A 14,687-nucleotide genomic window follows, 5' to 3' on the forward strand; every position below is an offset into this window, starting at 1 on the left:
GTGTTCTTTTTTTGATACTATACTATACAAACACAGGGCAGGTAGTAGTTTCTTAAAGATTAGTTGCAAAGTGGAATCTGAAACCATATTAATGAACTTCTTGTAATCTGTTATATTAAAACTAGAGGCCCGGTGTACAGATTCGTGGAGTCCCTCAGCATGGCCTGTGGGGATCAGGCCGAAACCGCCAGTACAAGGCCACTTGCCGCTCCAGCTCATCCTGGTCCTGGGCGCCTGCCGCGGGCTCGCCAGCCATGAGCCCTGTGTCTGGCGCCTGTTGGTCAGTTGAGCAGTGTTCCCGCTGTGGGAGGACACTGACCACCAGGGGCAGCTCCTGTGTTGAGCGTCTGCCCCTTGGTGGTCAGTGCACGTCATAGCTACTGGTCGACCAGTCGTTCGGTTGTTTGGTTGCTTAGGCTTTTTTATATATAGATTTACTTGTCTGTCTTGCATCTTGAACAAATGTATAATCTTACAACAACATGCAATGATCACTTGAAAAATATTGATTCACCAAATTTTCCAGATATTCTAAATATTGACATATTTCATAATGCAACATTAAAAAAAATCACATTCATTGTTACCACCAATCTCATCAGAATAATCTTTAAATATAGGCAAGCTCAGGGTAGATACAAGTTTTCAAAAATTCTCATTTTTGCTTGAGAGCTCAGTTTTTGGAAACAAATATTGTCAATAGTGTTTCCTTAAAGTAAAAGGCTCATTTCATTAATTTTCAAGAAAATAACTGCCGAATAAATATGTCTGAATAACTGTAGTTTGCCGGTCATTCTTTTAAATAGTACCAACGTTTCTTACCACTGGAATAATCACAGACGTGCTTGTCCTCATGACAGCATATATTAATTAATATGCAGAAAAAGTTCTTTATGCAGGCTTCCCATTTCAGCGTATAGAATATTAGTAGAATGTAACCAAAGGTTCAGATTAAATAAAATTAAACTTCTTAGTGCATCACCAAAGGCATTCTTGAGTGAGACTGGCTTTTTTTTTTTTAACAGAGAGTGCATGGCTGTGATGAACACAGTGGCTGCTGGTGTAGTTTGGGGTCACTGCCTTGATCATGCTGAGGCACCAGCAGTTTCATTCACCCACCATTGCATTTGCACCACCACTGCACATGTCTGCTCTGTGAAAAGGGCTGGCAGCATCTAAGTATTATTATAAACATAGTTTTGAGCTCACAGATTCTGTACAAGGGCCTCAGGGGCCCTGTGTTCAAGGACCACACTATCAGCACTGTCTGCTATCGTCTGGGGCTGGTAGCAGTGGCGACAGGTAGCTAAGAGCAAGGCCCTCCTGATTAGACCCAGCGTTGGAGCAGAGCACAGGAAAAAGCAGAGGAGAGAGCAGTGGACAAACTTCAGGCATTTGCCTGTTTGTGGGCTAGGATCTTTGATCTCACAAACAAAGAGTCCTTGTCCTCAAGGGGTCAGAATTCATAGCACATCTTTGTTCAATTTAAATTGATTTGTTGTGATTCAGGCTTGAGGCGAGCTTGGGTTGACATCTGTTCCCCGAGCAAGTCCCAAGTTCTGTTGGCGAAAATGCCACAGGCTGTAAACAGCTCCTACTATTGCTGTGGTTTAGTGAACGTGTGATGACCACTAGAAATATGTCATTGTGTCCCGTCTCTTGCCTTGCTTGACCAGATTGGGTATGTTCAATGGATGAAGCCATGGGGAGAAATAAAGGACAGTGATAGGCCTTCTACTTTTGAGGGGTCTGACTGGTAAGTTGTCCCAGAGATGCCTAAAGGCCTTTGTGGTTTAGTTTTCTGGCAGCTATTTAAATACCAGCCTCTCTTGAAGAATTAGAAAGTACTTTGGTTTTCTTGTAGGAAGGGATGAAGCCATGGGGAGAAATAAAGGACAGTAATAGGCCTTCTACTTTTGAAGGGTCTGACTGGTAAGTTGTCTCAGAGATGCCTAAAGGCCTCTCTGGCAGCTATTTAAATACCAGCCTCTATTGAAGAATTAGAAAGTACTTTGGTTTTCTTGTAGGAATAGGAGCCTGAAAGAATCTGTATGTGTCCTCACTGATGACCAAGAGATGTGAGTCTTGCATTTGAAATCGGAAAGATTAAAGTCATGTATTAGGCATATGCCAAGGTTGTGGGTTTCGTCCCTGGTCAGGGCACATACAGGGGTCAACCAATGAATGCCTAAATAAGTGGAACAACAAATTGATGCGTCTCTCCCCCGCCCCCTCTTCTTTTCTCCCTTTGTCTCCCTCTAAAAAATCAGTAAAAATTTAAAAAAAATAAAGTCATATATTAGGAATACTTCTGAAAGATGTCATTTATGAAGCATTATTGGAGCTGTACACTCTAGAATTTAATGAAGGCCATCTTTTTTTAGGGGAGTGATAAAACTGCGTTTCTCGTTTAAGGTGTGGTGTGTCAACAAGTCATCCTCTAGGGATTTCACCAGCCCTTTGCGTCTACATCAGGATTCCTTATTCAGTACAGCAAAATATGTGCATGGAAAGTAAAACAGTCATCTGGATGCTTCATGTGCCTGGTGCCAAACATCTGGATATTTGAAAACATCTGGAATAGTGACTGGTGTTTTCAAAGGGGTGTTTAGCATTATCTGGATGAAACCTCTGGCTCATCATCAGATAACCAGTCCAAGATTGATAGGAATACCTTATTATTTTATGAGGAAGGAGGGCTTGGATTGTAGATTGTAGAATTCATTCAGTTGTTTAGTTTTCATGAGTCTTCATTTCAAGGGGGCGAGTTCGGGGTGTTCCGCTTCAGAATGCTTCAGTTTGATGGACATTTCCGCCTTCACATCCCAGGGAGGCGGGAGAGCCAGCAGCAGGTTGGCTCAGTCACGGCAGCCCTTTGGTGTCATTGTCTGAAGTGGGTGGTCACCTCTCGGGAAAGCGGTAATAGGCCCCCAGCCGCTACAGAGCCCCTCAGAAAGTGGTTTCTGGTGGACCATCAGGCATCAGAGCCCTGACTCTGGTGCTCTCAGGAGAAGGTGAAAGGTGCTTTCACCCAGGCCTATGAAATAGCTGTTTACTTCACGCGGCCCCAAAAGGAAAACAGAACTTTCATTCCCAGCAGCCCCTGAGAAGGGCAGTCTAATCAGTCATAATGGACTTGCCTCTACCCCAGCCTTCCTGCAGGGAGCCCTGCGGATCACAGGGGCCTATTGTGAGAAGAGAAAAAGGAAGCATTGAGGCAGGCGCCAGGCAACAGGGCAAGAAGGAAACACTTAAGCAAGGGGCCTTTAATTTTTATATAACTGCCCAGGAGCATATTTTATAGTCTCCTCGTGAGAGTCGGGCCTCATGCTGGCTGCAGACTCTGTGTGGTGTCCTGGGAGCTGATGCTGGGGGAAGCAAAGACAGTCCCTGACCTTGAGGGGAGTGGAGAAGTGGCCGAAGGCCGGCAGTCTGTCCTTCATTCAGCATCTGGCTAGTATGATAGCACTGTTTATTACCAGGCTTTCGTAAAACCATCTTTTCTCCGCTGGTAGCCTTCAGGGAAAGCACCCCCTAAACCAGGGGTGGGCAAACTTTTTGACTCGAGGGCCACAATGGGTTCTTAAATGAAGGCGGGCAGTCTGTCCTTCATTCAGCATCTGGCTAGCACGATAGCACCTTTTATTACCAGGCTTTCGTAAAACCATCTTTTCTCTGCTGGTAGCCTTCAGGGAAAGCACCCCCTAACCTCTGCCCACTTTCAGAGATGCTTTAAACCAGTGGTCGGCAAACTGCGGCTCGCGAGCCACATGCGGCTCTTTGACCCCTTGAGTGTGGCCAAGAAGTTTCAATCGCACTGTACGTGCGCACCCGCACGTGGTATTTTGTGGAAGAGCCACACTCAAAGGCCCACAGTTTGCCGACCACTGCTTTAAACAACCACCACCACCACCACCCAGATTTATTTAAATGCGGCGGGACAGTGTTCAGAGATGTCTTTCGCAGATGGTGGAGAGCAGAGTTGACTTGTTTTTTGGCAGAAGCTGTGCTTTTACTTCAGTCCTGCTTTGAAGTGAAACCACTTTCAGAGATGCTTTAAACAGCCACCCCTTTGGCGTCCAGGGCCCAGATTTATTTAAATGCTTCGGGGGACAGTGTTCAGAGATGTCTCTCGCAGATGGTGGAGAGCAGAGTTGACTTGTTTTTTGGCAGAAGCTGTGCTTTTACTTCAGTCCTGCTTTGAAGTGAAAATGTGTCTTGCTCGTCCTGGGTGTGGCCCCTCTTATCTGCACGGGGCAGGATTTATCTGCTCCCGGGGCACCAGTGAGCACATGCCCTGAGTTAGAGCTCTGGCCCTTATGTGGGGTGCTCAGGGCCCACGTAGCCGAGTGCACCTCTCTAAATTTGGTTTGTGTAGAGCTTCCAGGCCGGTCATTTTGGGAATATCAAGTTGTATTACCAGGCCTAGATTAGAAGCTTAGAGCTTCAAGATATAGAGTGAGAGGATCCCCCCCCCAAACACCCCAATTTTCATTAGCAATGGAAACCTTCAATGAAACTCTTTTCCAAAAGAAATCTTACCAGGAAGCTCATGTAACCAAGCAGAGCTGGATACGTGAGGATAGAAGTTCTGAGAACCTTTCTCATTTGTGCTTTTTCTCTCCCGGCCAAGCCCCCATTCTTGGAGTTTCCAAAGTATTCTTCTATGACCCTAATGGCTTCCCAGAACAGGCCATGAAAACCAAGGGTGTGATCTCGGGCTTTCAGATTCATGGATGTGAAACCCAAAGTCCAGGAGGTTCTCAGAGTTACCCCAGATCACTGTGGGGCAGTGGCAGAGCCGTGACTTATAACCCAGGTTTCATGATCCCCTGTTTAATACTCAATGTAGTTCCATTTCTGCCCTCATGTCCCCTCACCCCATCATGTTAGAGCTTCAAGTGCAAAGAGGCCCAGCTGTATTAGGACCCCACAGGGCTTGGGGCACGGGTGGCTGTGTCAGCTACCTGAGGTCTGCTCTAGCGTCCCGGCCTGAACATTGTCACTTACACCAGGAGTCGGGAACCTTTTTTCTGCCCAGGGCCATTTGGATATTTATAACATCATTCTTGGACCAGACAAAATTATCAACTTAAAAATCAGCCTGCTCTATTTGTTCAAACATTTAATTAACTCACCCCTAATGCCTTGGCAGGGGCAGACCAAATGATTTGTGGGCCTTATACGGGCCGAGGGCTCGACGTTCCCCTGCATTACACAGTGCTCATCAGGCAGGATGGGTGAACTCATTCTCATGAGAATGAAATCTATGAATGATTTATGCATGAAGAATTAAGTTCATAGCAGTAGACATATTTTTACAGTAGAGTATCTGCTTCTCGATTTGTGGGCCTTATACGGGCCGAGGGCTGGACGTTCCCCTGCGTTACACAGTGCTCATCAGGCAGGATGGGTGAACTCATGAGAATGAAATCTAGGAATGATTTATGAATGAAGAATTAAGTTCAGAGCAGTAGACATATTTTTACAGTAGAGTATCTGCTTCTCCAGGGCTTCTACTTTTATTTTTCTGCTGGTTAACTTCATTTCTGGTAGCCCTGGCTAGAGCAGAAGTCTGACTCCTGACTGAGTGGCCCAGTGCCCAGCGGGGTTCCTCTTCCGTCTGCTGCCCCCAGCCTTCCTGTGGCCGTGTCACTTATGGTCACTGCCTCCCCAACTCCTGCAGTGGCTACCCCATATTGATACAGGAGATCAGTGTCAATGCTAGTGGGGGATTGGGAAATACCAATGAATATAAAAGTCAAGAAATGACAGATTTCAGTTGCCATAGTACAATTTTCTTTTCACTTAAAAGTTTTCAGATCACCTATTGTCTGGCCTTTGTTGGCAGATGGACATTAAATGCAGCAAACTAGAACATGCAATAAATGTGCGTGCAGACATGCTCCGGCTCTGACGTCCTTTTGCTGAAGGCCTGAGACGGTCCCCAGTGTGCGGATTCTGGAAATAACTGACCATCAGTGGTCTCATTCCTTTCATCCTCACCGACTTCTAAAACGAGGCTAGTTTCCAAGGGGAGAAGCAGCACGTTCGGCCGTGCTGGCCCTGTTTGCACCGTGTGTGGGGGGAGCTCCAGATGTGATCTCTGAGCCACGACGACTTTCCTCTGATGTGGACACGACTTTTCCCAACCTTTTCCCAAGCATGCCTTCTTGTCCCCCGTTCTTCCCCGCCACGATCGGAGTATACACCCATTTAATGATTGCTCAAGGGGTATGGAACAAATGTGGATCTGGTGTGCACGCTTCCTCTCCATCAGCAGGGCTGAGGGGCCTCAGGTCTGCTGCTCCCCTGGCACAGTGTCAGAGACTCCACCCTGAACCCATCAGCAGAGATTGGCAGCAGCGCAGTGAGCAGGATGTCTAAACTTGACGGCCGGGCTGGATGGAGCAGAAGGAAGGGGCCCTTCTAGTTCTTACAGCGGGCGCGGAAAGTGGTCAGTCAGGGCCTTCTGTCAAGGTTTCCTGAAGCTGGGATCTATGTTGGCAAATGTTGTTTTGTGCATTTGGTTTCTTTTCATCACATTCATAGCAGCTGTAAATTGGAAAATATTTACGTCTATTTGTGTGTGTGTAAAGATTAAAGGTATTTCTATTTCAAAACACATGTTCTCAGCATGGATTTGTCTGTTGACAGAATGAATGATTTCTAAAGAAATGTATATACATTCAAAGCTCTTCATAATGTCTGTTTCAGTCCTGCCTACCAGACTAGTATAATGATTTGGGGGATCTTTACCCAGCATGACATTGATCTAACATTGCTTGTTCTGGATTTGATGCCATCTCTTTTATCCACAGGCTACCAGTAGTGTGTTTTGTTGCTGCCCACATGTGCTTTCCTCAGCCCTATAAAATTCTGGACACAGTTCCTGATTACTTGGGAATTACCTTATTCCTTGTAGCTATGCAGGGTCAGTGGACCAATCCCTGCTCCTTTCCTATGATAGCCAGTTATAGTAACTGTGTTTCAGTTTATGTGTGTTGTTAAATTCGAGGTTGAATGAATTGGAGAGTTAATGATCCAGCTCTCCAGTTTACAACTGGTCTTTAGGGCTCAGGATTTAATCAGCTAGTCCAGTAATTTTCAACCTTTTTCATCTCATGGCACACATTAACTAATTGCTAAAATTTTGCAGCACACCAAAACAATATTTTTTTTTGCTAATCTGACAAAAAAAAGCGGGGGTACAATTAGATTCATTCACACAGACGGCTATTGTTGTGTTAGCTATTGCCATTTTTATTTTTATTTGACAACTGAAGGGAAAAGAGACCAGTGACCCTGATTAAATAGTTAGGTATTGCATGGTTTAAAAATTCTTTCAGCACACCTGTTAAAAATTGCTGAACTGGTCTAATATTGTATAAGCTACTGTTTCTGAAATGCTGGTCCATCAACCATGAGGACTTTTTTTTAATAATCAATAAAATGTTTTTATTGATTTTAGAGAGATAGGAAGGGAGAGAGAGAGAAACATAGATGAGAGAAACACCAATCAGTGCCTCCTGGGGATTGAATCTGTGCCTTGACCACGAATTGAAACATCGACCTCTCAGTATTGTAGCTAATGCACCAAAATTACTTAATTAGCTTAGACATGATATCAAAAATATGAATTTGTTTTTCAAGGAATTTAAATACAAAATTTTTAAGATCTCTTAGCATGTCTGGTCCTGGTATTTCTGTAAAAAGGAGAACCCTGATGATTTTTTTTAATTACCATAAACAACATTCTGGTATCCCAAATGCAGGTTAAAAAAGTTGGTGGGTCATGCAAAGCTAACATGGGAAAGAACACACTTGATATGGACTTCAGAGTCTCAGGAGAACTTGCAAAGGAAACCCAGGATCATTGCGGGTCCTGGCTCACGTTGCTATTTGTGAGTTAACTAGCGCGGAAGAAAAGTAAATAGAGTGTGAGAGAGGGAAGAAAATAGGCATTCTGGAAATGATCATTAATGCTAAAATTTCTGCATCTAATTTTGGGATGCTTATGTTTGGAATTTCACATGCACGATGAAAATGTGTGTTTTCAGGTTTGTGGAGAAAAACAGCGCTTTGAGAAGTTGATGGAACATTTCAGGAATGAAGACAATAACATCGATTTTATGGTGAGCTATTTTTGTACTTCATTCAAGAAAACAAACTCAATTTCAGCACTTTTCCCTAAATCCATTGATATTTATATGTAGTATACATCCATATGTATGAGTATATTACAAAGGACAGGAAATTGAGCATAATATGCTACAGATCCAATCTAGACTGTCCCTCTTAATTTCTGTTTTCCCTCGATGGCATTTATTTCCAGTTTTATTCCTTCTGTGCACTCTATAGTACAAGCCAAAATAACTGGTTATTTACAGCAAATAAAGCATGAAGCATGCACCTGGGAAAAGGAAGGTAACGTGCATGGTGCATATGCCGCAGTCGCTAATGTTACTGTCAATGGTGCTGCATGGGAATCCTTAGGGCAGAAGCAAGAATCGGACCATTTTGCCTTCTGCACACCTGAGCCAGTGCCCTTCTCTAGACAATATTCCCAAGACTAAAGTGCTTTGGTTTGTGGAATTGACTGTATATATCCCCTTCATTAATGTACGGCAGTGGTTCTCCCTACTCTCCCCCCGCCCCTCTCCTGCTCTCTTTGCTGCTCTAGTAATTCTATGAAGGCATACCTGCACTGCAGATCCACTTACAGATAGTAGATCACGTGCAACAGCATGGGGCTCAGCAGGCTGTCATCTTCCAGAACTAAAAGGAGTTTGAGCACTTCTGAATCCATATGCCTGAGGCTCAATCCTGGACTGAAGGTGGACTCCACTCTAGAGAATTTCCTCAGACAGCTTCCTCTCGAGGGCACCCAGATTGGCAGGCCTTCTTTGACCTAATGCAGGGAGCTTCTGAACCCTGGGGGTCCTCACCTGGGTCCTCACCCAGGTCACTGCCAGCCCGGAGCAGACAGCCCAGTCATGTCCGACACTGTTGAGTCTTCTGAGCCTGTGCTCGGACACCAGGCAGGGCTTTCCTTGGAATTGCTTCAGTGACTGTAAAATATGGAGCATAGCTTTACAGATTCCTAACTCTTTTATGTAAAAATTTTTTTCTGGGTCCTTAAATTTAATAGACATCATGACCCTCAGCCCCTTCCAAAATCAGTGAGAAAGATGGACTCTTTTATAGAGGTTTTCTGTTCCATAAAGCAAAGATATATACATACACACACACACACACACACACACACACACACACATATGCCTTTTAAAAAGGTAAAAAGTGAATGTGAAACAAGGAATACTTTACATTGACTTTTTAATTCTTGTTAGTAGGGTTTTTTTTGCGTGTTTATGGCTGTTGGCACAGGTGATAAATGTGAAGAAGTGGTGCCTGGCTCTCCTGACTAGTTTCTTTCCTTGGCCTCAAGCGGGGAACTCACTTGTTCCTTTAAGCTGGGGTTGCAAACTGGAGGCTCCCAGGCTGGAGGCAACCTCCAGGCTTGTGAGTTAGTCTCCCAGTGATGTCCTTCCATACAAGAATTTGGAAATTATGCACAAAAATACAGATTTCTGATTGTCTTAAGCTAAAAATTTCTGACAACACGAGACCCCTATTCATGCAGAATAGCAGCTGCTAAAGCCAACTCACGCCTATTCCTTGTGGCTAAAGGTGTACTTTCCAGTTCGTCCCAGTCCACACCATTCCCTGTTCTGTTACATGCGGCCCACCTCGCTCATTTATCGTATGTGCGTACAGGATCTCTCTGCCATTTGAGTTTCTGCTAGAATGACTATAAGTTCTTTAAAACACCTGCACTGTTTACTAAGGAGAGCATGTTTCCTGTGAGCAAATTTATTCACATGCACATGCATTGAGGAACCTTATATGTATAGAGGTGCTGGTATATGGATCCTATGTGCTTGATGCATGCATCACCTAGCAAGCAGTTACCTCTCAGGCATGTTGTAAAACTCAGCAGATCATTCAGACCTGCTTTCAGAAGAGAAGTGGAAAGATGCCAAAAGCCAACCATATTTTTCCTCCAGAAAATGAGACTTTTCATAAACTGCAATTAAAAGGTATAACCTTCCAAAAGAAAACAAAAAACTGACCAAATCTTCTTTAGCTCATTTAACCACAGCACCTGAAGTCACTTGTTAATTAACTGCCATAGTGTCTTCTTGTCACCTAGAGCGGATGGATATCCAATGAATAAAATACTCAAGAATCTAATGTGACAAAAAATAATTTTGAACAGAGAAAGAAAATGAGGTTTTGGGGAGAGAGGAAGAGTGAGGTGGTTTTCGGAGAAAACGTGGATCTGGCTCCCATAATCATCTTACCTCCTTGCACGAGGCTCTGTTTAACTATGGAGGGAAAGCATTAGTGGGATATTTCCACCGTAAATAAACTGACTGTCACTATTAAAAGCAAAATAGGTCTGTTGAACTCTGTGCTGCTTTTACCAAACCGGGGACTGGTTTTTCTCTGTGGCTGGTCTCAGGGCCACTGATGCAGTTGCGGGTAGAGAGCAATGAATCCAAGGCTTCTGTGGAATGGAACCCGGTTCATTGTTCAAAGTGGAAAGATGGGTCAGGGATCCTGTGATGATCCCGTTGGGATGATGGGGTCCACAGTGAGGTTTCAGAGGTGATAATAAATCACCTGTGATTATAGGAGATTTGAATGCTTTTCTTTGTAATAATTTTCACATTTTCTACAATATATCTGTAATAATGTTCATTGTTTATTCTGTATACCTATAAGACTTTTTTAAAATGCCTTTACTGAGATATAATTAACATACTATCCAATTTACCCATCTAAACTGTACAAGTCAACACATTTTTAGTGTATTTGTGGGGCTGTGCAGCCATCACTGCAGTCTAATTTAGAAAATTTTGTCGCCCCCAAAAGAATCCTCACACCCATCCACAGTCACTCCCCATTTTCCCCACGCCCAGTCCTAGGCAGCTACTAACCTACTTCCTGTCTCTGTAGAGTTGCCTATTCTGGATACTTCATATGAATGGGATTATAATACATGTCATCTTTTGTGACTTTTTTCACTTATAATGAGTTCAAGTTCACCCATGTTGTAGCACATTTCAGTACCTCATTCCTTGTATTGTTGCATAATATCCCATTGTGGACATATCACATTTTTTTAATCCATCAGTTGATTGGCATTGTTACACACACACACACACACACACACACACACACACACCCATTTTAATTACTATGAACATTTGTGTAGAAGTTTTTATGTGGATGTGTATTTCCTTTCCTCTTGGGTATATTTACCTAAGAATGAGATTGCTGGGTCACATGGAAACTCTGTGTTTAACAGTTTCAGGCACTGCGACACTTTTCACAGCGGCTACACTATTTTACACCCCCACCCCCAGCAGTGGATAAGGGTTTTACCTTTTCCACATCCTTGTCAACACCTGTTAATATCTTTCCTTGTGATTATAGCCCTCCTAGTGGATGTGAAGTGGTATGTAATTATGATACCTATATGACTTTTGAATTTTTAAAAAATATGAAGTATTTTTTAAAGACCCAATAAAATGAACGAAAAGGAAATTGGTAAGCGAGCTCTGATGTGTGCAATTGAAAGCATATTTTATGATTAAAATGAGAAAACAAGCTTGGAACCCATCTAACCTGTTGGCGATTTCATTTCAGGTGGCCTCTATGCAGTTTATTAATATTGTAGTCCATTCAGTAGAAGATATGAATTTCAGAGTTCATCTCCAGTATGAATTTACCAAGTTAGGCCTGGACGAATACTTGGATGTAAGTAGAGTTGAAAGCTTCGGCTCTAATATAAGACCTGGTTTATTGCCTACCCTCAAAGATACACTTCCGCAGGGGCGAAAGAACACTTGTGGCCCTATGCCGTCCACTTACTGTACTGCTAGGTAAGAGGGAGCCACCTGAGGGGTGCAGTCTGCCAGAGAAGCTGGGTTCTTGCAGGCCTCCTGGGGCCTCCGCTGTCTTCGCCAGCAGCTTTTAGTACCGGAGGCAGAGAACCTCTCGTATACGGCCTTGCTGCAGCTCCCCTCTGCTTTGGAGATCTAGGGTCAAGTCTCACTGCACCCCTCATTCGGGCGGGCTGTTGGGAAATTCACATTCTTGGTTACTCTGGGGAACCTGATTGTGCAGGGAAGGTCAAACCCAGACTGCTGTCGAGCGATGAAAAATTCCTTAGAGCATACAAAAAAAGAGAGAAATGAACACTAGAGACTTCCTTGTGTAGTTGCTAAATTCTGCTGAAAATGTGGCGTTAGACGTTCTACTTTTAGTTCTTGGGACAAGAGGGTCTAAAGTGTCTCTTTCTCGTGCTTCCTTGCAGAAATGCTCAGCCACTTCCCTGAAGCCCTTCAGAAAGTTGATGTGAAAATTGTAAATGGACTTGAGTAGCTCCGTGTGCACAGAATGTACCCTTTCCTTGGACTCCTTGGCAGTTACACTTTCCATTCTAGATAAGAATGGTCCATTTGAACTTGGAAGGTCACTAGTGGTTGGGCAAGAATGGTTGGCCTCAATTTCAAGGCTGTTTCTAGTTATGAAGAAGATAGAAGCCCTTCCCCTGGAGCTCAGCTGCCCATCGTCCTCAGGGGTGGAGCCAGGGGATCACACATCGGTACCCTCAGTTTATTGCAAGGTGGAATCACAGAATCAGTTACTCTGCAGCTTATGGCCTTGCTCATCAGACCAGGAGAGACTGGCCTCATGTTGTCTAAGGCTCCTCAGAGACAGGCATGATCGGTTTCTACTGAAGAATTGCTTTGAATTGTTTTCCCATTTAAAGGTCCACTAATATCTTTGATAGGATAATGTACTGAAAGGTATTTTGAGATCGTGGTTTGTCTGTCTTTCCCCACGTGCTCTGAGAGGAGCAGCATTAGAACAGAATCTGGGTGTGGAGCTCCATAACGCTGCTCCGTGTTCAGTTTTGTGATGGCCACGCAGAGCTCACTGCAGGCTCTGGGTTACAGTGGCAGGTAGTAATGTCTTCAGGCTCCGTGTTCATTGTGAAATCTGAGAAAAATCCTGCTAAACTTCTCCAGTGTCTTTTCTAGACTGCACCCTTATTTAGAAATCTTTTTCAGTTCTGACTCCCAGACCAAAATGGAATTGTTTTCCCATTTAAAGGTCCACTAATATCTTTGATAGGATAATGTACTGAAAGGTATTTTGAGATCGTGGTTTGTCTGTCTTTCCCCACGTGCTCTGAGAGGAGCAGCATTAGAACAGAATCTGGGTGTGGAGCTCCATAACGCTGCTCCGGGTTCAGTTTTGTGATGGCCACGCAGAGCTCACTGTAGGCTCCAGGTTACAGTGGCAGGTAGTAACGTGTTAGCACCTGTTGTTCATTGTGAAATCTGAGAAAAATCCTGCTAAACTTCTCCAGTTTTTTTTCTAGACTCTACCCTTATTTAGAAATCTTTCTCAGTTCTGACTCCCAGACCAAAATGGAAGGTACTATCTTCCAGCCAGCTCAGGGGTAGGACGCCAGATCAGACCGGGGAGAAAGTCTGCTTTCCTGGGGGTTTATGCAGAGTAGGATTCCTCGGAAAATTTTAAGACTTTTTCAAAACACTCTGTTTCTCTAACTTCCTGCTCTGTGGGTCCTGGACCCTGATGAATAGAAGAATATGATAAGCATATAGTGTACAAATGCTTCATTTGTTTACAGAAACCAGCCTTGTTGAGGAGCGATTGGTTTGTTCAGTACATGTTTATTGACACCATCCATGTGCCAGATATTATTCCAGCTACTCATGTATTCCCCGGGGAAAGCCGTGACTTATGTTACTGCTAAGGAAGAGTCCTGGTTTACTTGACCTCTAACTTCACCGTAGAGCTGGCTCACTTCCTCTGGAATGCCTGGCCTGGGATGCAGAGAATGGGGGTGGGGGAGCTTCCTGACCTGTGCTTCGGGGAACCCTGAGCTCCTCGGGGGGCAGTGTCGTAGGGAAGTACTAGTAATCATGGAGGGTGGGCTCTAGCAATTTGTGTTAAAATAAGCCCCCAGGACAATATAGTCTATCTGTGCCTGCTCCACTGTCCCCCAACTCTACCTCCAATTAGAACTGCCATCATTACCCAGGCCAGTTACCACCCACTCCAATCTCTCCTCCTACACAGATAGCTCTCAAGTTTTATGTTACCCATGACTCTTGTTCCCATTCAAAGTTGTTTTTAATTTTTCTATTTTCCTGACTTCACCTGCATCAAAAGGTGTTAGGTTGGAATAAACCCACATGGGGAATATACCCACAGGAAGGATTGGGGAAATGAGTGTAGATTTGGGAGAGGGTCTTCCCCAGGAAGCAAGCTGATGGTACCCTCTGGGATGGTCACTCCTTAAATTCTCTTAAGGAGGAGGATATATCAAACCCTCCCTTGGAAAAGACTAGACCAGTGGTTCTCAACCTTCTGGCCCTTTAAATACAGTTCCTCATGTTGTGACCCAACCACAAAATTATGTTTTTTAAATATATTTTATTGATTTTTCACAGAGAGAAAGGGAGAGGGATAGAGAGTCAGAAACATCGATGAGAGAGAAGCATCGATCAGCTGCCTCCTGCACACCCCTCACTGGGGATGTGCCCGAAACCAAGGTACATGCCCCTGACAGGAATCGAACC

General features: G+C 44.1%; 1 protein-coding gene across 1 annotated transcript in view; it reads left to right on the plus strand.

Moving 5' to 3' along the window:
• The window catches only part of FMNL2 (formin-like 2), a 264,681-nt gene that overhangs the window by 215,766 nt on the left and 34,228 nt on the right, over positions 1-14,687 (plus strand). The window contains exons 10-11 of the mRNA XM_014534048.1: positions 8,061-8,135; positions 11,716-11,826. Coding sequence (XP_014389534.1) covers positions 8,061-8,135; positions 11,716-11,826 — 186 coding nt within the window. The remainder of the gene's footprint in view (positions 1-8,060; positions 8,136-11,715; positions 11,827-14,687) is intronic.

This window comes from Myotis brandtii, unplaced genomic scaffold, assembly GCF_000412655.1.
Source record: "Myotis brandtii unplaced genomic scaffold, ASM41265v1 scaffold125, whole genome shotgun sequence".
Taxonomy (NCBI): domain Eukaryota; kingdom Metazoa; phylum Chordata; class Mammalia; order Chiroptera; family Vespertilionidae; genus Myotis; species Myotis brandtii.